Source organism: Tuber melanosporum (genome assembly GCF_000151645.1).
Source record: "Tuber melanosporum whole genome shotgun sequence assembly, scaffold_118, strain Mel28".
NCBI classification, from domain to species: domain Eukaryota; kingdom Fungi; phylum Ascomycota; class Pezizomycetes; order Pezizales; family Tuberaceae; genus Tuber; species Tuber melanosporum.
In genome coordinates, this window is record NW_003298775.1 from 246,502 (window position 1) to 272,431 (window position 25,930).

Sequence of the window (25,930 nt, forward strand, 5' to 3'; positions counted from 1 at the left end):
GATATGGTGAATGGATGGTGGAAAGACAATATGCTAAACAGATCCCTCCCCCCAACGATCAACTACATCACCATGTGCTGGACACCCTCGATGCCAGAAACTGAGCGATGGCATGCAGAACTCAAAGCTAGAGATGGATTTTGGGCGCCATACTTTGAGTCAGAATTCGAAAGCAGCGATGAGGAAAATCAAGCTATGGAGCAGGCTCTGGACAACCTTATCTAGTCACCAATCACCATCCGAATACCATAACGATGTCAAACTATGTGGAAGTCAATGTGAGGCTGCGATAACAGATTGTTGGACTGTTGTTAAACCGCAATGTTATCCAACTTGAAGACTACTTCGAAATCCTCTGGATAGACTACTGTCCTGATTGTGACCATGCTTGGGTTGATGTACAGCGCGAATCTGGTATTCGTGACTACTGTGATTTACATTTCTTTGAGTATAAGTGTTTCCTTAGAATTTCCTCTTGCCCCTGGTGTGACACTTATGACGAAGAGTTTTTGGCGGAAACTGAAGCCATGAGTTTCTCAGAATCCGCTTTTGATGACTATTAGGTTTTGTTTGTTCAAACAGTTGTTTTGTTTTGGGGAATGTAACCGGTACGGGTACTCGGTTATTGGTTTTGTTTTATGTTTTGTTTTAAGTATCGCCTTGATACTTGGTTTGTTTTAAGTATTGTTTGATACTTGGTTTTGTTTTATGTATTGTTTTAAGTATCGCTTTGATACTTAAGGAGTTTTATCAAAGTGTATCGGTTGATACCTTTGATTAAGTTTCGTTCATGCTAGACATGAACAGATTTGTGTATTTAAAGACCGCCTGTTTCTACGATAGAAAAGGCAGACTTCGACAAACAGTATTTCAATATACTTGGTTGAACGGTTACTTCTTTGTTCCTCAGTACACCCTCGGAGCCTCCTTTAGTTCTCAGCTCTCGCCTCCTCTCTGGAAGAGCAGGCCACCTGCCAACTATCATATCTATTACCGATAACGTGATTAGTACCTTGTCAACATGTTACAAAAGGGGTCACGATCCATAAGTCATAAAACCTGTAGCATTATTATCCGACTTAGTTCTGCTACTCTTCCCCCTCAAGAGATGCTGGTAGAGAACCTGACCAAATACAACATCCTGATTGGAATGCTATTCCTAAACCACTACAACGGCATAATCAGATGTGGAGAATTTGCTATCAACTTTCTAGAACAGAAGTTCATAGTCTTATATAAACCAACAAGTGGAGAATACTGTACACAGTCTGTGAAGCAACTGCCCAACACCTATTGGACGAATACTCTGATATTTTCCCTGATCACATCTCAGAAGAACTACTACTCATGTGGGAAATAAACTACCATATCTACCTACGGGACCCCTCTAATCTCAAGAACCAACTAACTTACTCTATTCCTGACCCATATAAAGATCCACTATGCAATTGGAGAAACCAGAACTAAAGAAGAGAAATTCTCTATTGAGCAGAAGCACCAGGTGCTGCAGCAATATTTGTCCAGCTCAAAGCAGAGAGCAAAAAAATCAGCCTCCTGGTTGACCTGAAATTAAGGAAGAAAATATAGTTATAGACAGTTTTGCTATCCCAAATCAGACCCAGATCCTGAATGTAGTAGGAGGGGCAAGATTCTGAAGCAAGATTGACCTAAGTGAGGCCTATTTCTAGACAAGGTTAGAACTAGAAAGCAAACACTATAACAGTTTCAAGACACTCTTTAGAAGTTTCATTAGCCGAATCATGCTATATGGAGACATGAACGCACCTACCACCTTCATGCACATTATGGAAAACCTGTTAAGCGAATACCTCCACCATTTTGAATGGGTTTATATTGATGATATCCTCATTTTCTCAAACTCCAAGGCAGAACTTGCATACTATATAGGTTTAGTGTGTACCAAGCTAAGAGAAGCTAAATTCTACGCTAGCCGAAACAAATCTATTCTGTTCACTGATAAGCTTGAGATTCTGGGACATGTAATAGACGATGAAAAAATACATGCCGCTTTTGGAATGCTTATCTGTTTAACAGAATGGATACCACCCCGAAATTAAAAGAAACTAAAACGGTTCCTAGGACTTGTCAATTACATCTCCTAGTTTTTACCACATCACGCCAAAGTGACCCCACCTCTCACAGACCTTGCTGGCAATGCAGGACTTTTTTGAACCTATACTCATGATCAAGCCTTTACTAACATCAAGGAATGAATCAAGAATGCCAATATTATATGACCTATTGACTACAATAAACCAGAACTAATATGGCCGATTACAGATGTATCAGATGTTGGAGTTGGTGCATGGGTTCGCCAATGACCATTGCATGAAATGGCAAGACCAGCAGCATGGCACAGCAGAAAGTTCACTAATTTGCAAAGAAACTATATAACAACAGACAAGGAAGCCCTTACAGTAATCGATGCTCTTGCCACTTTCAATCACATCTTGATTGGCAACACTTTCACCATTGTTACTGATCATCTACCCCTCATTGATCTGAAAACCAACAAGATCCCTGGCCAGAGACGAACACGATAGATAGGAGAAATCAGCAAATACGATGTAAAAATCATCTACACTCCTGGAAGAACCAACTATTTAGCTAATGCTCCATCCTGCATTTATGAGAACCAGACACTCCTGGACCCCCATCTTGTTTATGACCATACAAGACAAAGTGAAGATAGTCCTGACGATACCTCCTATGAACAAGAACCAATGATGGCTATTACCAGTACTGTTTCTCTTTCCGTATCATTCTCTTATACTCTGTACAGGGCAGCTGAAACAGAGGGCGGAAAAGAAATCATTGATAAATCGAAAGATGATTACACCCTCCTCAGTACACCGCCTCATGAGCTTAAACAAAGCAGACTCTACTCGTCCCACTGTTACCTCAATACCTGTCCCTTTCAACAGACTGAAATTCAATTAGGTAACAAATACTAGTGACACTACTATCCCTCTGCTAAAGATTTTAAAGACACCAGTTTCGACACTGTAGATGGAGAAGAAGAACAACAAATGATGGACGATATTAATGATCGATTGATTCAACCCCTTCTTACTCTTGATCCTGTTCTAAGACAATACCTAGGTCTTAAACAGCTCGAAGAAGCAGCATCCTACATGCATATAACATTCTACTGATAGTCAGCACCTCTATCCTCACCCCCCATAATAGATTCATAACTACTATTTAGTGGATCCTTGCAAGTATACAATAATGAAACTATCGTCTCTTTCATGCCATCCATTATTCCTGAATATTGCTGACAGCTCTATGAAACCTTTGAAGAAGAGGAAGACCCTATCGAACCGACAAGAGGATCCCTTATCGAGAATGAACGAGATGTTAGATCAACTATGGAGGAATTGACCTCCTCCTTCCGAAGCCAGATAATAGTCAGATACCACCATGACCCAATCTATTTCAAAACTATGGACAGCTCCAGACATGGAGATCTTGTCTCCTACAACATATCTAATGGAATGGTCTATACTAGCACTTGCTATGGTGAATATTATTTGTACATCCTAATGGGCCACATGTTCAATGGAATGACTATTAGAGAATATGCTATTACTGAAATCCACAACAAAAAACACCACAGTGCCGACCGTAACCTCCAATACATCTCATAATATGTTTACTAGTCTGAAATGGGAAAGGATTTCTTTTATTTCGTCAAACAATGTGAACTCTGTCAGTTCAATAAGAAATGAATACAACTACCTGAAGGGAAAGCCCAGACACTTCAATTACCTTGCAAGATATTCGAATCCTTTGCTATCAACTTCGCAGGATTATTCAACAAGTCCGCCGGGTATGACACTCTCTTAGTAGCTATTGATTGATTTTCCTGATATACATGGCTTATCCCAATGAAAGTGACCGACTCCTCTAAAGATACCTGGAATAATCTCCAAAGATATCTATTTACCCTGCTGTTAGGCGGAGACAACCTGATAGATTTCAGAGTTGTCTAGGCCGATCGAGATTCGTTTTTATAGACGGAGATTGTCTAGGAAGGCTCGGACTTCACTCGTTTCGTTTATGACTACTAAGAGCGAAGTAAAGTAAAGTAAAGTAAAATCGTAAGAACAATAATATATTGTTAAGGTCTCTTCTCCGTTGCTTGATGATGTCTAAAGCTTGGGAGGCACTTCGATATTTATATTCCGCGTCTGAGTGTTCGCGGACTACATCTAACTAACATACAACCATGTACCTTTTTCCAATATAACTCGCAACGTCGGGTTTTCTTCCAAGGTGCAAACACCTGGAGACCCTGAAAATCATCACACCCTCTTTGATAATTATAGTATGACTATTTGGAAGTCATGCTGTTTCCAATAGTAATTATCCGATGGTGAGAGTCTTTTTAGACAAATGGCCCAATTCTCAAGTCGAACTGTATTGGCTCCAATCGTCTCCCTTGTCGACGAAATGATCAGTTTCATCTGCGGGTTGCATCTGCGAAGATAGTTGTTATTACTGACTTTCTAGGTCATCTAACTTCAACTCTTCAACACTCCATACCCAACCGATAGATCTTTTCCGGAGGACTTCCTACTTGCCTGCAGGAAGCCTTTCCATAGGATTGGTAGATAATCCCTCGGTCGGTAACCCTTGGTTGCCATGGGTAATAGGATTCTGGTTACTGTTACCGGTTTGGGAGTCACCCCTTCGGTTGCAGTATGTACCGGAACCTAGTTGTAACACTCCTCGAACTTCATTGGGTTCGATGGTAGTATTCTCAGGAGTTCCAGACTCTTCTGGTTATCGTAGGGTAGATGTGAATGTATTGGTCTTTCATTAAGATCCTTTACTATTCATCATCATCTCTTTGCGCGAAAACGTCCCGTTACCTACAGCCTATGCCGAAGATATCTCGTCCTTGAAGCCTAGTAACTTTCTGGGTAGTTGACGGATTCACTCTGTTATACTTCCCAGACCTAGCCGAAGGTCCCCTCTTATATATCCTGCGAACAGGATCCGGTCGGACGGACGGCGGCGACGTATACGGTATTATTTTAACACCTTCAATTCTGTGGTATAATACTCACAGGACGCAACTTAGATTGATGTGTATGATGACGCGCGGGCCCCGTAAGGGGGCCGGAGGGGGGTGTTGGAGACCTGAGATTTCGATTTCGGGAGAGGTTACCCTACCTAGGGTGGTTACTAGGTATCGGATCTCGGTATTCCTAACACCTGCATAGAGACCCATTGTCTATTGTCAGTAATACTTATCCCCATTTCACAGACAGATTTTGGAAACAACTCCTGACTTCCCTTGGAATCAACCACATTATTGCTCCTAGACATCACGAAACTAATGGCCAGGCTGAATGAAAGATCCCTGAAGTCAAGACAGGTATTGAGAATATGATCAATAAAAGACAGACCAACTGGGAACCTGCCCTTACCAAGCTCGCCACATATATCAATGTCAGATATTCAGATACCCTAAGAATATCTCCATACAAGACAATTTTCAGCCGCTAATATCCTCTCCTGCCTACAACTCTATTCAAGAACTCCTCTCTTCCCGCCACTAATAACTACTTAAACTGCCATCAAGCTATCCAGAATGATGCTTTCCAAGCTATTAAAGGTGCATGGTTCTGAAGTACCACTACTGCCCAGAAGTGACGGAATAAACATATACCTATTGTGCCCGGCAACATGCTTATAATCTATAGAAGCATGTTTATTACCAATGTTGGACGCAGCAAGAAACTACAACCACAATGGCGAGGACCTTTCAAGGTCTTATTCTTTGATGAGCATACAGAAAGCTACACTGTTCAGATGGACAGATGCATGTACTGCCACAATACCACTGTTTTTTACACATCCGCTGTCAAATGATTCCACCCTAATGACAACTCTAAGTTCTCTGGAAGAACACATTCTCAACCTGCACCTATCATTATCGATATGAAGGATGAATGAGCAGTTGAAGAAATCTGAGACCACCGCCTTTGGCTTGGAAATAATCAGTTCCCGGTAAAATGGAAAAATTACCCAACGAGTGAAAACAGCTGAGAACTACTGGAAGGGCTGGAGCATGCTATGGACATGGTGAACAAGTGGTGGGAAGACAACATGCTAAACAATTCTCTACCACCCATGATTAATTATTTTACAATGTGCTGGACACTAACTATGCCGGAAAATGAGCAATGGCAAGTTGAACTAGAAGTCCAGGATAGATTTTAGATACCATACTTTGAGTTAGAATTCAAAAGCAGCGATGAGGAAAATCAAACTATGGAACAAGTCCATGACAATCTCGTCTAGTCACTATTTACTATCTGAATATTAAAATGATTTCAAACTATGTGGAACTCAATGTGAGGCTGCAACAACAGCTTGTTGGACTGTTGTTGAACTGCGATGTTATCTAACCTGAAGACTACTTCACTATTCTTTAGGTAGACTACTACCCTGATTGCAATAATGCTTGGGTAGACGTACAGCATGAATCTGGTATTTGTGACTAGTGTGATCTCTATTTCTTTAAGTCTTATTGTTTCCTTAGAATTTCTTCTTGTCCCTGATATGACACTTATGATGATGAACTTATAGTAGAAACTGAAGCCTTTAGTTTTTCTGACTCTACTTTTGATGATTGTTAGGTTTTGTTTGTTTAAACAGTTGTTTTATTTTGAGGAACGTAACTGGTACGGGTACTCAGTTATTGGTTTTGTTTTATGTTTTATTTTAAGTATTGCTTTGATAATTAGTTTTGTTTTATGTTTTATTTTAAGTATCACTTTAATACTTGGTTTGTTTTAAGTATCATTTGATACTTGGTTTGTTTTAAGTATTGCTTGATACTTGGTTTTATTTTATATTTTGTTTTAAGTATCATTTTAATACTTGATTTGTTTTACTAAAATGTATTGCTTGATATCTTTGATTAGTTTCATTCATGCTAAGACATGAATAGATTTGTGTATTTAAAGACCGCCTGCTTCCATGATGGAAAAGACATACTTCAACAAACAGTATATCAATATACTTGGTTGAATGGTTACCTCTTTGTTTCTCAGTACATCCTTGAAGACTCTTTTAGTTTCCAGCTCTCGCCTCCTCTATGGTAGAGCAGACTACCTGCCAACTATTGTACCATTTACCGATAATATGATTAGCACCTTACGAACACGTTATACACTCTCTTTTCGGTAATTATCATTTTGTCAATTGGAAACTGTACTGCTTCCAATAGTAACTATCTAATCTTTGAAGTTATTAGACCTATAGCATAGTTCTCAAGTTGAATTATGTTGGTCTTAATTATCTTCCTCATCAATGAAATAATCAGTTTCATCCATGGGTTGCGTCTGCAGGAGTAGTTGTAGATGAAACTTTCCTAGGTTACAGACTTCAAACCTCCATAACTCCTGATCCAACTTACAGGTATCCTTTAGATGACTTTCTACTAATTTGTAGGGAGCTGTTCTACTAAAGTGGCTGATAATCCCTTGGTCATTAACTTCTGGTTATCCTAGGTAATGTGATATTAGCCGTTATTCAGTATTGGAGATAATTCCTGCAACTTCGACATATCAATAGACCTAGTTGTAATACTCTGTACAGTCTATTAGCTTCTTGGGTAGTGTCCCTCAGAGTTCTGAACTTTTCTAATTATTGTAGGTGGATGAGAATGTATTGACTCTTCATGGAGATCCTTTAACATTCATTATCACGCATTTGTGCGAAAACGTCCCATTACCTCTGGTCTTTATCAATGATATTCCCTCTTTAAAGCCTGGTAACTCTCTGAGTAGTTGACAGATTTACTCTGTTCTACTTTCCAGACCTAGTTGAAGGTCCCCTCTCGTATATCCTGTAAGTAGAATCTGGTTAAACAGATGGTAGCACTGTATATAGTGTTATTCTGGCATTTTCAATTCTGTGGCACTATAGTTACAGGACACAATAAAGATCAATATGTATGCTGACGTGTAGGCCCATAAGGTGGCCAGAGGGGGGTGTTTGAGACCAGAGATTCCGATTCTGAGTGGTGTTACCATATTTAGGGTAGTTTCTAGGTATTGGATTCCATTACTCCTAATAGTCTCTCACCTGTTCATTGACCTTGGTAAGTTCATAGTAGGCTGCATCCACCAGACGAGGTTGGATAAGAGTTACCTGGCAGGTGACCACTCCTAGTAGGACCCAGATGCCTCCAATCTCTGCCCCTACTGCAAGATAGAGTCTGAAACCTTCCACCATGCCATCCTCACCGGCTCTTCTTACAATCGAACCAGAGATCTCCACATCCTTGGAGTTGAGAGCCTGAATAAATAAGAGCCCCTATAGTCCTCACTGGCTCTACTGCATGGTATGGCCATCTATATCTCTACCACCTCCACAGGATTTCCCCCTAAGATGCCTGCATACAAGGATCAATCACCTTATCCCTTTACCATCCCTGGTTCAGCTGTTATGTAGAGACAACCTGATAGACTTCAGAGTTTTCTAGGCCAATCAAGATTCGTTTCTGTAGATGGAAATTGTCTAGGAAGGCTCTGATTTCAGTGGTTTTATTTATGACTACTAAGAGTGAAGTAAAGTAGGTAAAGTAAAATAGAATTGTGAAAACAATATTATATTGTTAAAGCCTCTTCTCTGTTGCTTGATGATATCTAAAAGCTTGGGAGACACTTCAATATTTATATTCCGCATCTGAGTGTTTGCAGACTACATCTATCTATTATACAACTATGTATAGTCATGTCCGTAAAGTCTTCATACCCTGGTGGCACAACTACACAACCCCAACACCTCTCCAGGGAAAATTGAAAAAAAATTCAAACAACTCAATTAAGAAAAGTATATGAATAGAACTAATAAGCCTTAAGAAAATATTATTACCACTTCGTATGACCACCATCTGCATCTAGTACAGCCTGTATTCTCTCAGGCATCCTATCTATCCACCCATCCAACTTCTCTTGGGAAATTAAATCCCATTCCTCTTTTGCTGCCTGAAATAATTCAACAGCACTGTGAGGCCTCCTATCCAACCTGGAGAATCGATTTCTGAGGGCTCTTTTGAGCAGAGCCCAAGTGTTCTCAATAGGATTGAGATCTGGTGAGTTGGGTGGCCAAGGTAATTTTTGATAACCAGAGTCTGACTGCAATTTTCTGTTTTCCTCACTACCATGCCAGGAGGCATTGTCTGCTGCTAGGTAGATGTTGTCAGAAGGTCTATCCAGACCTTCTATAAAAGGAGTGAGGTATGGCTGGTGGATTTCAGTTGCATATTGGTGGGAATTGAGGCCAAGTCTGTCTCTTCTACTGGTCCTTTCTTCCTCCCCCCTCTTCCTCACAAGAATTAACTCAGTCCTGCCACCCTTCATGATTGCAGCATAGACCCCAATACTAGTCCTCCCAGACTTAAAGCTAGGCTTCAAGTTTTTTTCTTCCAGCTCTTCACCAGGTCTAACACTGACCTTCCTGCCAGTAGGATTTGGATCATAGATAATGGTGGCTTTATCCACAAAAACAACCGAATTTCATGCACCCCTCCAATTCCTCCTTCTCCTAGCAAACTCCTTTCTCTTCTCCTTCTGTCCTTTCCTCCAAAAAAGGTTTTTTTCTAGGTATCAGAAGCTTAAAACTAGCTTCTAATATAATCTTATCTACAGATGTCTTTCCCAGACCAATATTTGCTTTTTTGATAATGTCGCATAATGCTAAATGAGGCTCAGCATCAATAATAGACTCCACTATCTTTTTTTTTTGAGGGGTAAGTGTTGTTAGTCTTCCAGATCTGGGGGCATCATGGGTATTTCCATCTCTTGATTCAGCTCTTTTGACTACTGATTGAATCATTGCCTTAGAGATACCTATAACCTTAGAAATTTTATTATACCCCATATCAGTATATTTATACAGGGTATAAATTTCCTTATTTTGATCTTCTCTAGCTCTTCTGGTATGTGGGGGGGTCATGGTAGATGTAACCGGTACGGGTACTCGGTTATTGGTTTTGTTTTATGTTTTGTTTTAAGTATCACTTTGATACTTGGTTTGTTTTAAGTATCGTTTGATACTTGGTTTGTTTTAAGTATCGTTTGATACTTGGTTTGTTTTAAGTATCGTTTGATACTTGGTTTTGTTTTATGTTTTGTTTTAAGTATCGCTTTGATACTTAAAGAGCTTTACCAAAGTGTATCGATTGATACCTTTGATTAGTTTCGTTCATGCTGGACATGAACAGATTTGTGTATTTAAAGACCGCCTGTTTCTACGATAGAAAAGGCAGACTTCGACAGACAGTATTTCAATATACTTGGTTGAATGGTTACTTCTTTGTTTCCTCAGTACACCCTCAAAACCTCCTTTAGTTCTCAGCTCTCGCCTCCTCTCTGGAAGAGCAGGCCACCTGCCAACTATCGTATCTACTACCGATAACGTGATTAGCACCTTGCGAACACGTTACAGTAGAGGTGGTTGTTATGGGGATGGAGGACAACACCGTTGCCGCACTGGGGTATGAAGACTTTACAGACATGACTGTACCTCTCTTATATCATCAAGTATTTTTCAAAAGTGCGAACACTTGTAGACCCTAAAAACCACCACATCCTCTTCGGTAATTACGATATAGCTAACAAGGAATTATGATGTTCCCAATAGTAATTATTCGATCATCAGAGTCTTTAGACTTATAGCCTAGTTCTCAAGTTGAACTGAGTTGGCCTCAATTGTCTTTGTCATTGATGAAATAATCAGTTTCATCTGCGGGTTGTATCTGTGAAGATAGCTATAATTGCAACCTTCTTAGATCATCTAACATCTAACCTCCATAACTCCATATCCAACTGATAGATCTCTTCTGAAAGACTTCCTACTAATTTGCAGGAAGCTATTCTACCAGATCGACAGATAATCCCATGGTTGGCAACTCTTGATTGCTCTGGGTAACAGGATTTCAATTGCAGTTCTAGTATTAGGAATTATTCCCGCAACTTTAGTACATCCCCGAACCCAATTATAACACTCCGTGAAGTCTATTGACTTCTGTTATAGTGTTTCTCGAAGTTCTAGACTCTTCTGGTTATTATAAGGTAGGTGCCTATGTATTGGCTTCTCATTGAGATCTTTTACCATTCGATACCATCTCTTTGTAAGAAAATGTCCAATTGCTTACGGCCTATACCAAAGGCATCACATCTTCAAAGTCTAGTAACTCTCTGGATAGTTGACAGATGTACTCCATTCCACTTCCCAGACCTAGCCAAAGGTCTCCTCTCATATAACCTGAGAACAGGATCTGGTCAGACTGACAGCAGTGACATATACAGTGTTATTCCTACACCTTCAATTCTGTGACATTATAGTCACAGGACACAACTGAGATCGATATGTATGATGACATGTGGGCCCCTTAAGGAGGCTGGAGGGGGGTGTTGGAGACCGGAGATTCCAATTCCAAGTGAGGTTATCCTACTTAGGGTGGTTCCTAGGCATCAGATCCCAGTTTTCCTAACACCTGCCCCCTCAGAGGTCCAGTCCCGCTCCACTTAAGAGTTGTTGAGAAGGTTTTGCTTGTTTATTTTCCTTTATGCTGGTTACCTTGCATTTAGGTTGAGGTTTTCTCCATATATAAGCTTCATGCATTTTGCGATATGGGTTGTTCGCGACAGTTGTAGGCACTGGTTTGGTTTCCTTTGTTATATTTGTTTTGGGATTAAGGTTTTGTTTATGTCATAGCTAGTGCTGCATGCGAGTTCTTGTACCTTAACAAAGAATACATGATGATAAAAAAAAAAAGGGCTGTCGGAATTATGTAAACTTCGTCAGAACTTCTCCGGGCCCCTTCCGTCCCTGGGCTTTCTATTGCGGAGAGCAAACGTTGCCATCGAGGTGAAAACAGATGCTCCGAGGGCTTAACTTACCTTTACTGTCGAGCTCACTGTCCTCGACACTAATCGAGTACTCGTAGAACGTTGCCTAACGGATAAGGTTGGCCTTTCACCGTGATTGATAACTCCAAATGGTGATTTTAAGACCTATACCCTAGAATATGGGTTGGGATTACTGATCTGGGGACGGCTCACCAGCTGTTTGGGGTGGTATTTTGCTCCTATGGCGCACACGATGGTTTAGCATTTGTGTGCACTCGGTTTTTACTGCGAGACAGCTTCCTGGGCAGTGGTGCCGGTGGTGGCGACTGGACAGCCTTCGGGAGAGATAGGAGGTGAACTCACTCATGCCAATGACTTGCGGAGGTGAGCGTCATGGCTTCTCTACAGTGCTCAGAGGTTAGTGATAGAGTGGATGGAGGTGCTCAATACCGTTTGGGGGGTCTAAAAAATGATTTAATTTGGCTGGAATTGTGCATGGAGCCCCGAATCTGGCAGTTTGAGCCTCCTGTCCTTCTCATCACTAACCTCCATACCTAGGTACACATGCCAGTCCACCGGAGTTCAAGTTTCTTGAATAAGCTTTTTGCAGTGAGGTCACTATTGGAAAGCGACAGTCATTCCACTCTTCAGATTTAGAAACTATCATATCGTACCTCACTTGTCCAGGGACCTCGGGTGTCGGGAGCGGATCGGGGGGCAGTGAGGTATTGATGGAGGCGGGTTATAGGGCCTCGTAATATTATTATTGTATCCGTCGGACATGTTTGCGCTGAGTCTGCTACGAGTAGAGCACTCATACTCTATAGGTAAATGCTATTCCTTCTTGAGGCGTTTTTTGCTCTGAATGCGGGGGTTAGAGAACTGACGGAGATAGTGGAGTACGAGTTTTTACGGCGCGTTACCTGTTAGCTCTGCTACAGGAGATGTTATCATACTCAAATGATGTTGCTATGATATCGCAAAGTCCTGTTAAATCAGAGGACGCCTCCCATCGCCAAGCCAGGGCTAGTCTAAGTTACCGCCGCAAATTCGATCGGTTAAGTCGGCCCACCACTTGGCAGAAAAACAAGCTTTAGCCGAGACTTTTACTAGCCAAGCTTAGCACATGCGCCCAGTATCTGCAGTATTAAAACTCCTGCAGTCGAAAATGGCAAGGAAAAAGCTCACCCTTCTCCACATCATTCCACCATCACTCGTGGGGCAGGATTGCCCTCCTCTCCGCAGCCCCCCGTATTAAAATAGGGATGTAGGGTAAAAATCTGCTTCTACTCTTCGGTTTACCCTCCGGATGATACTTATTGGTGTTTACTTAGCTTATCAAGCCTTTGGTCGAGTTTGGAGGACGGTTTACGAGTAACTCATTCAACATCATACCCCAAAATGGAGCGATGCGCCGTCATATCTGCGTTACCTCGGACTGGTGATCTTCTCCTCAACTCTACGGGGGGGTACCAATATCTTCATCACCGTTGGGAACTGGTATCGTGGATGAGTAAACTATGAAACGGATAGCACATCTAGGCGAATACGTCACTCAATACGGGACCTGTTATGCTGATGGGGGCAAGCACACCTTACACTGAGCATCAGGTGTTTAAGATACGAGTACAGTGGACTGCGAACTTATCCCGCATAACGGTCTTGTAGCCGACTAATGTGGTAACATTTGGAGGAGGAGGAGGCCACCTTCTTCTATCACCCTGAGTCGATTTGTTATTCTGCCCTCTACTGAAGGGTGGAGATATCACCCTCTGTGCCAATCAAGTCAAGGCTCCACAAATCAGCGAACACCGGGAGAAGGAAACCATATAAATCCAAACCCTCCCCCGTGCTGTCTTTCATATTCACGCTTACTTCCCTGCCCCTCTGCCAACCAGTCAAAGAATAGGAATCATGCCCCGAATGAGTGCAAGACAGTATGTGGCCACCCGCATCAGTACTCTCAATCCACCGGGGAACATACCCCCCAACCCGATTACCGTCCTTCGCCAGTTGAATTGGAGACAGTGGCAATTTTTCCTAATAGGTTTCATCGGATGGACATGGTATATCACCCGTGTATCTCTCTAGCATGTGGGAATAACGGATGTATTAGGGACGCGTTCGACTTTTTCTTAGTATCTATGACTATCACGTCACTTGCGAAAACGTTCCATAGGTCCAAGGCCGACATCACATGGGGCATAACTTTGGTATTGATGTTGCGAAGTGTCGGTGCCATCTCCTTCGGTATGGCTGCAGACAAGTGGGGAAGGAAATGGCCGTTTATAGCCAATATCGTTTTGTTCATTATTTTGGAATTGTCAGCTAGTTTCTGTAATACGTTCGTTGTCCGACCTCTTTTTTAGTGGCTCAAGCTTACGATTTCTTAGCTATGAGCAATTTCTGGGAGTTCGTTCCGTATTCGGTATTGCCATGGGGGGATTGTATGGTAATTGCGCTTCAACCGCTCTCGAGGACGCACCCAATGAAGCTCGTGGTATACTCTCGGGCATGCTACAACAGGGTTATTCCTTTGGTTATCTTCTAGCTACAGTATTCGCTCGTGCCCTTGTCAACACAACACCTCATGAATGGAGGCCCTTGTTCTGGTTTGGGGCATGCCCTCCAGTCCTGATCATTGCTTTTCGGTTATATCTTCCGGAGACAAATAGCTTTCTTGAACGACGGGCGATGAGGAGAGAACGTCGCGAAGGTGTAGAAGGCATTGAAAAGACTGTCTGGAAAGAAGCCAAAGTAGGGTTTAAGAAGCATTGGCTCCTTTTGATCTATCTTGTTCTAATGATGGCTGGCTTCAACTTTATGGTATCCTATCTTTCCCATCTCTGATTGAAGCCAGGACTCACATGACCTAGTCCCATGGCTCCCAAGACCTTTATCCGACCATGTTGGAAAACCAACTTGAATTCTCAAAAAACAAAATCACTGTTACCCAAGTTATCGCGAACCTCGGTGCGATGCTGGGCGGAACCATAGTCGGTTACCTCTCGCAAATGTTTGGTCGAAGGTTGAGCATAATCGTCGTCTGCACCGTCGGTGGTGCACTTGTATACCCATACTGCTTCATCAGGAGTGATGGGGTTATCCCCGCGGCATTCTGGATGCAATTTTGCGTGCAGGGGGTATGTGCTTCTCCGTTCTATTTCTGAGGGTAGAGCTGATTGTTGCAGGCATGGGGCGTCGTCCCAATCCACCTTCTCGAACTCTCTCCCCAAGGTGCTCGTACTACCATCGTCGGAACAGCCTATCAACTTGGAAACCTTGCCTCCTCCGCATCATCCACCATCGAAGCCACTATCGGCGAGAAGTTCCCCCTTCAAGACGGACCGGGAGGTGTCCTGCGTTACGATTACGGAAAGGTCATGGCAGTCTTCATGGGATGTGTGTTTGTTTACCTCACTGTCCTGGTATTTGTTGGACCGGAAAATTTGGGGAGGGACTTGACCGAGGGTGGAACTGTAAGGGAACTGGGTGGGGATTGGGACGAGAAAGAGAAGGTAACGAAGGCTATTGACAAGGTTTAGGTGGTTATGAGATATGAGATGTGTATCGTTTATGAATTTCCTGGTAATTTTCTTTTATCTGGACTGCGAAGGAATGTGCACGGAGGGTCATATTTGTGCTTGCAAATACCAAGGGAGTGCTATCCCTGAATTCAAAGGAGCCATCTATAAGAGCTCTTCGAGGAAATTGATTGCAAGACTCGGCTTTGATATTTATTGATGTTTGAATTACCTCAAATAAGAAATATGGGTTTACGCCTTTGGCATTTGAATTTGAGCAAATTTTTTTTTTACCGAGTGCTCCCTTTCTTATCAATTTTTAAGGTTTTTGACGTACGGGTCGGAGATTCTCGGGCTCTTTCTCTCTGCTCTGTTGCCCGTACGATAGATCTCGCAGGGAATGGGTTCGGTATGATAGGTGGGTGGTGCTTGTAATAGTACCGGTAGTCATGTTGACAACGTTATAACACCACCCCTATTCCATCGATAAAACCCAAAATTTACTTCATTGTCCAAGAGAATAATTCCTTGGTTTTTCTCTTCCAGGTCATCACAAATAAATATCTCATTTTCTAGGATGTCCATGGACAAAAGAGCAAAAGGTGACATTAGGTCTTGGCGCCCCTCGCGAGAAAAACTTCAATTGAATAATTTTAGCTTCCAAAAAATCAATTTGTCTTTACTAGAAAACTAAGATTTTGAGTATGAAAAGTTGGCATTGTTCCGAAGCCTGTGCTAGTATTTTTTGTATGATATTCTTTGGGAATTCAACGGCTTTAAGTTGGCTATTTTTGGTGCAGTGCAAGTACCGTACTGTACACTTACACTATAGATACTGGTGATTTTTGTTACCAGATTCGTATTATACATTAGTTTAGTAAATAATTACTATTGGGTAACATCAGATACCTTGCGGCCTCCAGAAATGATTAATTCTTTATTCCATACTCATACACTTGCTGTTTTCAAAGCGGTTTACAGCACTTGTATATTAGTATTTGTTAGTTTGGGTAGGGTTCATGCAGTGATCGTGGTCAGGAGTGTCCGGGGTGGTGGCTGTCTGTCTTGGAGGGGTATAAAAAGGTGTTTTTCTATACCCCCCTACCTTCCGGACTAGGGTGTTCTCGCCGAAAGGGTGGGGGGCGCCGCGAACGTCTTCCGAGAAGACAACTACCAGAATTGATTTCTATTCCTTCAATACCCACAGTGCAGACACGGCTCGTCACTCACCCAGACTCCTGACCTTCCGGAAACCCTACCAGAACGCCAATTTCTCGCTTCTCTAATCATCTTTTTTGGCGGAGCTCCCGCTAGCATTTGAGTGCCATGTTGCCTCTCACCTCGGCATGCTCTGGCCATGCCGTCACTCCGTCAATCATGCCTGTCTAGAGCGAGCACCCTCCTCACTCGCACATATAACCAAGAAGAAGCAAAAGAACCAAGAAAACCCAATCAGCCAGCTTACGATCCTCCCCTACCAACCTCTAATACTCGTTTCCACTCACAACCCAAATACTATCCCCCCAATCATCCATTTTGGACACAGACCCAATATCGCGATCATGCCTCGCTCCAACTCCAACTCGCATCCCAGTCGCTGCCAACTCCACACGGCTACTCCAGGGAGCTCTATCGAATCAGTAATAGTACCGTACACTCGCTGACCCACCGCCGATTGCACCTTCTCATTGCCGCCTGATTGCCGGTTATTGCGGCGGTGGCGCGTCTGCATTGCTCGACGAGGCAGGTGCAGGTTTTCGAGGTAGAGATTGGGGAGTCGAGGTTTAGGTTGTACAGGTAAAGAGTGGGTTTGCAAGTGGGAGGAAGGGGTGGGGTAGTTTCGGGGTTAAAGGGCGGTGATTAGGAGATCGCGGGTGGTGAAGAATGATTCCGCTGCTTTCCCCTTGAGAAGCCAGCTATACCATCTGGCGGATTGGGAAGGAGGAAGGGAGGGGAGAAGGGTACTGCGGTTGGATCCGGGGGAAGTGGAACCTTGAGGAAGGTAAATATTCCCTGCACCCGGATTTGTGTGTTGGTTCCTCCGAAGTGGGGGCCATATGGTACCTCGTGTGGGAATTGCGGGGAGTCACTGGTGTAGTTGCAGTTTGCACTGTCGTCTCTAAGGGTTTTCGCATCAGTTATCTTGGCAAGGCAATGGACGGACCGTCACATTGTGAATACTAACTTTGCATGATCGAGGTATCGTACCGGAGAGACTCGAGTACGGGACAAAGACATGGACCCTTTTATGACATTACCCCACTCCCAAACGTATTGACATTGGAAGAATTCATTTGAAAGCGCATATTATACATGGGAAAGCAAATAATGACGGTTGGATAGGGATAACTGGACTGAACTCTCCTTCGTAAATCCCACACCGCTAGAGATACTGGAGATGTCTCAGATTATAGGGGCAAATATATGATGATGAGAGAGAGACCTTTAGGAACCAGATCCTAAGCCAAATCACCCCCCCCCCCCGAGTGCTGACGTCCTCTCATATTCCCAGGTTAAGCAGATGGTCAACCGAGATATTTCCCCTTCCTGTGTGTATTATGTCACACCTCCTTTCACAACAGAGTGAGGGATTTGTGCATAGCCCTCTAGCCGGTGAAATCTTTGGCTTACATGCTCATGCAACTACCCGACGGTAACCCGCGCTCCATTGAACCCTAGGCTCTGACTATCTGAGATAGACATTGTACCCTGCAATACCGGTACTCAGATAGTGTCGGGAATGCAACCCTTTCAAAAGACAAACACTACCTGGTTGGTATCATACTGAGACCGATATTCCTTAAAAAGGTTCTACTGTAACTGACAACCCAATCTTTCATGTATACCGGTACGGTAGCCTGCTGGCGGTCCAACACTGGCTACAACTTAACTTATACCTGGCAATAGGATGAGGCCTTCTATTCAACCGGGAAATTGGGATCGCACTCACGACTTGGACTTCTCCCATCGCTACACACTCTCAGTCTTGCTCTAGGTGGGCTTGGGGCGGAAAGGCTGTTTTGTTATGGGCCATGTTAAAACGTGGACCCACGATCACCAGATCCATTCGTCCTTTTTGAAACTGGCACCGGAAAAGCGTATGTCCAGATACTTGAGTACCTGATAGAGTTTTTTTCAACTATCGTACCAGTAATTATAGGCAATAGTCTGACCACTTGCTTTAATCTTAACTATTACGGATTTCTCGTCGGGGGTTTTGCAAGAGGTGATTGGTCAATGATAGTGATGGACAAGACAGATCAGATATCTCCCCCGAGACGATCGGACTAGTTGTCCGGTAGCGCACTTCCTTGGCCAGATGTGAAAGGCGGTTGGCCTCAGTGGCTGGAGCGGGGGTCCTGCTCTCTGAGTGGTCGATAGGTGCGTCGAGCCAATGAGAGGCGGTTCGACAGACCAAACCCGTTGGGCCGGTGGGCAAACCGGTCAAAATGCGTCAGAAAAGTAGAAATACTGAAACCCCAATCGAGATCCAATACCAGGAAGAGGAAGTCTGGGATCCCAGAAAGTATTTCCTGGCACTGTAAAGTCTCTTGAGATCCGTAGTCTCCGCTCTAACGGAGCTCTATCTTGCGAAGGAATGGGGTCTTTTGGAATCTCGTTAATTGGCGTGAGGCTGTGCTTAACCCCTGCACAGTGAGGATTTGAGCAAAATCCAAATATAGAGCGAGCGATTCGCTTCCGCGTCTGACCCACTTCCCGGTCAATTAGACACACCGTACTCTGAACTCCAGGGTCCTCACCGGTCCCCTCACCACGCGGTCATGCAACCCCTTGCCTGCATACCCCATGGTGTTGGCGACGGAGGAGCTTCTTGACGAGTACTAGTGCATCCCCGGAAAAATAGGTTTGCTGGCGATACAGAGAACGCATTGTTACTAAGAGTAGCGCTGTGCACTTGTTATCGCAATATACTCGTACGTTGCATAAAGTTCCAAGACACTAAAGGGCCCCTGCTGTACTAGTACTCGTACCACCGTAGTAGTATCTTCCTAGGTCATTACCCTCCCTGTATTTGAACTGCTTAGCTACAAGGACATAGACTACCGGTAGGTAGATATTTCTGAGTTGGAAATTGTCGTCCCTCGGAGCAGAACTATTGAAGTCAGTCAGTCGGGATATGTATCTGGTCGACAAAAGGCATACACCATGATACCCCAGGACACGAGTACGGATCCCTGCTCCATGTCCTGGTACCATAACAGCTCTTGCGATTCGCCATCTCTGGGAGGCCTCTAGTTTCCGGGCTCAGAGACAAAGAGCTGGTGAGGAGAATTGGCGCGCGCTAGCCTTGGCTCTTGGGGTGAGTTGGGCCTCATTGATAACATGTGAGTTTTCGCAATTCGGTTAACTTGGGAACCAAACCCACCGTGAGCTAATGCTTCCGGTTTCCGCTGATTATCCGATAGCGGATTGCGGGAGATTTTATGGTATCATACAGTCATACTCGAGTATATGGTGGTGGGACACTTAGACCGGACCACAATAACGTTTACATTAGCTTACTACGGTAGTTGTTGGTTAACTCCCAGGGTCTTTAATAGGCGGCTATTTTAAGGTCTTGGCATATTAACTAGTCTATTAATAGTAAAGAATTGGCATTGTCAAATTACTGTAACTGCCTTTTTTTTTAAAAAAAAAAAAATCGCAATAGCTCAATCAAAGCTTCATATTCATTTAATTTCGTTATTCAACGTTGGGTGACTTGAAGCATTTCTCATCCAGTGTAGACTACTTCACTTGCGCACTTGTTCGGGTTCGTTCGTATTTTCAAGATGTTCGATGACGTACCTTCCATTCGGTTGTTATCGACAGAGACGAGGAGTGGAGAAACTTGACAACTTCCCTATCTAAACTCCATGTAAAAAAATCAGGGGCACTTCAAAATCCACAGAGCAGATTTTGAGCCCCACAGTACCCGGTGATTTACTTGTATGATATACCGGTATGATACTCGATACTCCCTACTGTCCGTCAGCTCGGGGAATCAGGCTAGCAGGCTTACGCACAGGGGTATTTGTGGATTCGGTACGATAGGACGCAAATTGTCAAAGTAGGGTAACAAGAAGTTACTTGCTATGACATAATATTATGATAATACTTGTCCCTGTTCGTCCTCCGCCCGGTTTCGTCGTGAGTGTGGTTATCTGTGCCTGCGCTCGAGTAGTCTAGTTTCTTGGGAGCCGAGACAACCAACGAGCACGGCGGATAGTGGCTTAAAACATAGCTTCCCGGTTCTGTTGACAGCTAGGACTCATTTCTGCTTCTACCCTCCGTCCGTATTAAATTGAAAAGATTTACCGTCTCTCAGCTCCGAGGTGAGATAAACCCCGGGTAGGTTCATGAATCAATTCTCATGGCGCATGCATTGTTCGTCGTTGGTTGCACCTGCCCCGTGTGCTAAGAATGCGAGCACAGAGCACAGTAGAGTACTGTACGGTATTTAGCCTTGCACCGATCCAAGACCCCTGCCAGTATATCGGGATGTCCAGATCGCATCGGATGGCCCTTTGGGCTTGTTTATAATCATCTATTATCTCTTCGCAGAAGCTGGATTATCGGTGAGGAATGTCTTCCCAATTGTCTTTCGCTATTTGCTTAAAGTGCTGCGAGCCCTTAGCTCCAGTCTGACTTTAGGTTGCGATACCGCAGCGCAGTACGATAAAAATACGGTACGGCACGAGTGCAGAAGGTGGCTCCCTTTTTGAGTAAGTGACACGGGGTTCGTGAAACGAGAGGAATGAATAATCGAATATTACAATAATGGTTAAGCAGCCCCCGATGCGACCCACAATATTTGACTGTGAAAACCTCTGTTTGGGGTCATCTGAACTGGCCTGAAACCTCTGGTTAAGGGTTTTGGCGGTGGGGGTGGGGATTCCCGAGAAAAGAGTTCTTACCCACTATCTTCCAGTTGCTGGCACAAGGGTCCAGCATAAAAAAGCGGTATGGAGTACCGTAGGGGTGTTGAGGTTGATCTTTGCTAGGATTAGTGGCGCGCCGCAACCAGCTTGTCTAGAAATGCAAGACCTCCATTGTTCAAGAGCCTTGAGAGATTTGTGTTTTTGATAGCCGCGTTGAGATGGGGGGTCAAGTACGGTACCTCATCTGTCGATTATATTCGTTCGGAATTGACTGAGGTAATCAGAAATTGAGATCCCTCCGGATCTCGAGCTTCCGAGGCGCACACTGTTACTGAGATCATGGTTATGTACAGTACCATACCATTATTTCGATCTTGACCCTTATATGAAATCGACAGCACTATCTGGGATGGGTGACGCAGTCTGCTGGGAGAATCGAAATGCTGTCCTCTTCCCGAAGGGTATTCGGGAACCTAGCGTCCGGTACTACTCGAGTAGATCCACTCGAGTGATGTACAGTACCAATACTAAGACAAGATCTCGGAGTTTGGTGGTGTCACAGGATAGAGTAGAGTAATCTTCCCCTCATGCAACAGATAATCTTTATACGAGCCTCAAGGATAATAAATTTATCGACTTAGGAACTGGCAGTCGGATACTTTGTAAGGCATACTCAGGGGGGTGAGGCGAACACGATTCTTACTGGACAAAATTATGGATGTGTAACCATGCGGTGCAAGAAAGACAGGAAAACACTGCCATCATGGCTCCCCAATATTCGGCTCATTGATTGGCTAATCGGCCCAGGAGCCAATCCGAGAAAGCTCCCCTCACTTATCCTTAACCCCAGGCACATATAAACTCTAGCAATGATAATACCGGTAACACAACTGCACTGACCAAACCCCTGCGGGTTTTTATGCACTAGCCCATAGATGCCTACCAGTCCACCGGAGCGCCAGCCTTACTGTTGGTCATGAGAAAGTATTTGAAGGTTCTTAATCCCCTCCTCCTTGTTCTCGCATCCTCAAGTGACCGCTCCACTTTTGCCCCAGCGCACTGTTCGAAGGATCTTTCTGCAAAGGCAATTCACCCATTCAGGATGCGTGCCGCTATTCTTTTCTTTCTCTTCTCCGCTTCGGCGCCTGGTGCCTTTGCTGTTACTCCCTTCCTAAATGAGCCTGATACTGGATTCAATGATGGAGCTGTTCCCACTGGACAGCTTCCTACCTTGAACAGTATCAAGGCAATTCCTGATTTTGAGGCGGTTGCTCGTCACTTTATGAATGTCTCGGATTATGGTGAGTTGGCCAATCCACAGACTGCACGTCGATTGCATACTAACAACTGTGGTCTTAAGCTTACTACAGAACTGGCGCTGCTGGGGAATTTGGTATGCATTTCTTTACAACTATGATACTATAAAAACTTGAATAATTGGACGGTGTGCTACCGGTACGCCGTTGGGCTTTCCTCCCTCAGTAAGATCTGTCTCGCAAGGGGAAAGGGACAGTGTTTCTACTGTGTTTTTTGCCCCTTTCTAGAGAAGGGAATTTTGTACTAGGTAGCGCACTATCCAATTATTCAAAGTTTTATGGTATTAAGACTTGTAGACGGGCGCAATGTTAACAAGTTTCCAGCGTATCGACGCTCGCTGGAGATCTTTAGCCAAGTCAAGCTTCGTCCCCGAACTCTTATTGATGTTACCAATATTTCGCTCAAGTAAAACCACCCTCTCCATCTTGCCCACGCACGCTGACACTCGGCTAGCACAACAATTTTCGGGCACAAATTCACTGCACCATTCTTCATTGCTCCCGCGGCCCGTGCAGGTCTCACCCACCCTCGGGCTGAGCTCAACCTTGCCGAAGCGGCTGGTGCGGAGAATATCCTCTATGCAGTATTTCTCCCGCCTCCAAGATTGTCGAGCAATCCGGATCCCGAGATATACTGGTACTGATCAATAGTTCCGATAGCCCAGCTTAAGCGCTACCAAGAAAATTGAAGAAATCGCAGCTGTTGCAGTGCCCGGCCAAGTCATGTTTCACCAAGTGGGTTAAAACCTGTCGGGCTGCGCCAGTTTAGGAAAGGTTCTGCGGATCATGCGCTAATAGATTTCTTAGCTTTATGTCTCTCGCAACAAGACCAAACTCGCCAGCGATGTCAAGCGCATCGAAGCGGCCGGCTTCAAGGGGATCTTTGTTACAGTGGACAACCCGGTTCACGGTGTGCGTACACGCGAAAGCCGGTACGGCTGGCCTTCGACCACGTGTGTAATCTCATCCACGAGTAATCGTTGTGGGCGATACTGACATACGCAGTGACTCTGACCCGGAATTCACTTGGGAGTCGTACCAGGCGTTGAGAAATATGACCTCATTGCCCGTCATCCCGAAAGGGATCCAATCCGTCGAGGACGCGCTTCTTGCGATTAAGCATGGTGCACCGGGAATCTACCTCTCCAACCACGGTGCCCGCCAACTCGATACTTCACAATCCCCGCTTGAAGTAGCCATCGAGATTCACGAGAACGCGCCAGAGGTCTTCAGCGAGACCTTTGTGTTCGCCGACGGTGGTGTCAGATATGGAACTGACATCTTGAAGCTTCTGGCTCTCGGCGTGAAGGCTGTTGGCCTCGGAAGGCCCTTTATGTACTCCAACGTGTTTGGCAGGGAAGGTGTGCAGTACTTGATTGATCTCCTGAAGGAGGAGCTCACTGTCGATGCCTCCAATTTGGGAGTTGCCGACTTGAAGCAATTGGATACCAAATGGGTAAATACCACTCCTCAACGATTGCGATGCCTTGGCAAAATCTGTTACTGATTGGAGATCGACCCTTAGTTGAACCTTGGCCGGCTACTCGCTTTCGTTTACAGACTAGATACAGCATAATAATAATGGTGATAACAATAACAATAATCATAATCATAATCGCAAATGAGGGACGCATACAATGCAGCATAGAATAGCAGAAATACACATGTTAGGGCCTGTTCGGCATGTCACTTTTATTCCATAAAAGTGGTTTTTATGGCATAAATTCCTCAAACTTCTATATTGAGGGGGTGCTCGACATGGCTAAAAAATATGCTACATTTTTATTGCATATTTCTCAATGACACAAGTTAGATGTTATTAGATGGATGGTGACTACCACTGTGGGTAGCACAATGAGGGTTTCTCTATTAAACTGGGATATTATCATATTAATCTCCCATGGGGCATCTATTATATCCTGGTCATACCGACATTTATGTTTTCAGAAATAATATATTATGATTATGTTTTTTTTATGAACATATATGCCGTTTACAACCCTTCACTATCATAATGAATACGATGGACATACCGAACAGGCCCTTGAGTTAATTCTCCCCGATTTTTTGTTCCCTGGTTTGAGCCATCGCTTGGTTCTGGCGGGATCTGAAAGCCACCGGTATCTCCGGTATCATATCATAGCAGTAAAGCGAGGTCTGACTGCCCACAGTGAGTGATAAACAGTGATTCCTGTAGTAAGGAACCCGTCGGACATCCCACAAAGATGGAATTTTTCCAACCTTAAAGGCCGTTTTGGAACATTGCAGAATTGCATTTCTTGGTTATACTACAGCTCAACATGCGGGCCTCCTGTCATACTGAATTCTTGTTGTCAGTACAACTGTCAGAAGAGTAACTGCTATAATAATATGTGTATCATATCCGGCTATTTTTTTTTTTCGATGGAGGGATCTGAACTTTGGGAGAAATCAGATCTGCAGGAGGAGCTTTTTTTTTTTTTTTTTTTTAATTCAACTCTCCCGGTTAGATACAGTACAATACAATACTGGTGCTTAGACACGTATGATACCATGGTCGCTGGGTTCTAACTCAACATTAAAGCTGAGAGCATGAATAAAACCTATTGGACGGGAAGTATCATAAGTGGTCGGACCGGATCGTGGATCGGTTAATTTAAAATGCGAAAGAAAAAAAAGAAAGAAAAAAACAGAAATTCAGAAATCTCCATCGCTGAATTCGGGGAGATCCCACGAGCACTCCCCCCGCCGGAAAGCCCCGCGGCGAGGACTCTACAAGGTATAGTAGCAGAATGCACGCACGAGGCTATTCCTCACGATCGTAAATTTACTCGTACTTACTTGTAAAATACCGGTAGGGTAGACTGAGTCTCACGATCCTGCATTTATTGGTTTGCGTAATTTACTTGGCGAGCACGAGGTGTTGGAGTACTGTACTCGTACAGTACAGTACCAGATTTTCTGGCATCAGCCCGTTTCGCTAAGCACATTTTGAAAGACTCGTGCAATTTGAGGTGATAGGGCGCACAGCTGCCGGTACGAGTACGGTACTCGAGTAGGTGAGGCTTTTACAGTGCGAGTACTCATATCGTAAATTGTCTGCTGGAGTGCTCAATGCATCGTTTCTCCGGGGTGTAGACTACGGATACCTCGGTATCCTATGGCACAAGTAGCATAAAGGAGTGTATTTGCGAGATGGTCAGGGTTAGGGTAACTATCGCTAAGAGGGACATATTCACGGAAGGTTGGCTTTTCCGGTCTCCGGTTCGCGAATTATCGGTGATAGACCATACTTGCTACTATACCTCTTGGAGTTAGGAGGTTGAAAG

At 44.0% G+C, this 25,930-nt stretch overlaps 4 protein-coding genes; 3 read left to right on the forward strand and 1 right to left on the reverse strand.

Annotated features, from left to right (window-relative positions):
* The first annotated feature begins 13,165 nt into the window (after window positions 1–13,165).
* On the forward strand, window positions 13,166–15,696 carry GSTUM_00001777001 (uncharacterized protein). XM_002835794.2 has 5 exons: window positions 13,166–13,966; window positions 14,017–14,244; window positions 14,294–14,726; window positions 14,777–15,043; window positions 15,092–15,696. The coding sequence occupies exons 1-5, from the start codon at window positions 13,815–13,817 to the stop codon at window positions 15,443–15,445; spliced, it is 1,434 nt and encodes a 477-aa protein (XP_002835840.1). The 5' UTR covers window positions 13,166–13,814; the 3' UTR covers window positions 15,446–15,696.
* Window positions 15,697–15,743: 47 nt separating this feature from the next.
* GSTUM_00001778001 (uncharacterized protein) lies at window positions 15,744–15,875 on the reverse strand (the record flags this gene model as incomplete). Its single annotated transcript, XM_002835795.1, has 1 exon — window positions 15,744–15,875. The coding sequence occupies one exon, from the start codon at window positions 15,873–15,875 to the stop codon at window positions 15,744–15,746; it is 132 nt and encodes a 43-aa protein (XP_002835841.1).
* A 906-nt stretch (window positions 15,876–16,781) lies between these two features.
* GSTUM_00001779001 (uncharacterized protein) lies at window positions 16,782–18,278 on the forward strand (the record flags this gene model as incomplete). XM_002835796.2 has 1 exon in its annotated part: window positions 16,782–18,278. The coding sequence occupies one exon, from the start codon at window positions 16,782–16,784 to the stop codon at window positions 17,121–17,123; it is 342 nt and encodes a 113-aa protein (XP_002835842.1). The 3' UTR covers window positions 17,124–18,278.
* Window positions 18,279–22,343: 4,065 nt separating this feature from the next.
* On the forward strand, window positions 22,344–24,605 carry GSTUM_00001781001 (uncharacterized protein). XM_002835797.2 has 8 exons: window positions 22,344–22,607; window positions 22,667–22,699; window positions 22,947–23,028; window positions 23,077–23,206; window positions 23,283–23,357; window positions 23,430–23,575; window positions 23,628–24,078; window positions 24,148–24,605. Exons 1-8 carry the CDS (start codon window positions 22,409–22,411, stop codon window positions 24,196–24,198), a joined length of 1,167 nt encoding a protein of 388 aa, XP_002835843.1. The 5' UTR covers window positions 22,344–22,408; the 3' UTR covers window positions 24,199–24,605.
* The last annotated feature ends 1,325 nt before the right edge of the window (window positions 24,606–25,930 follow it).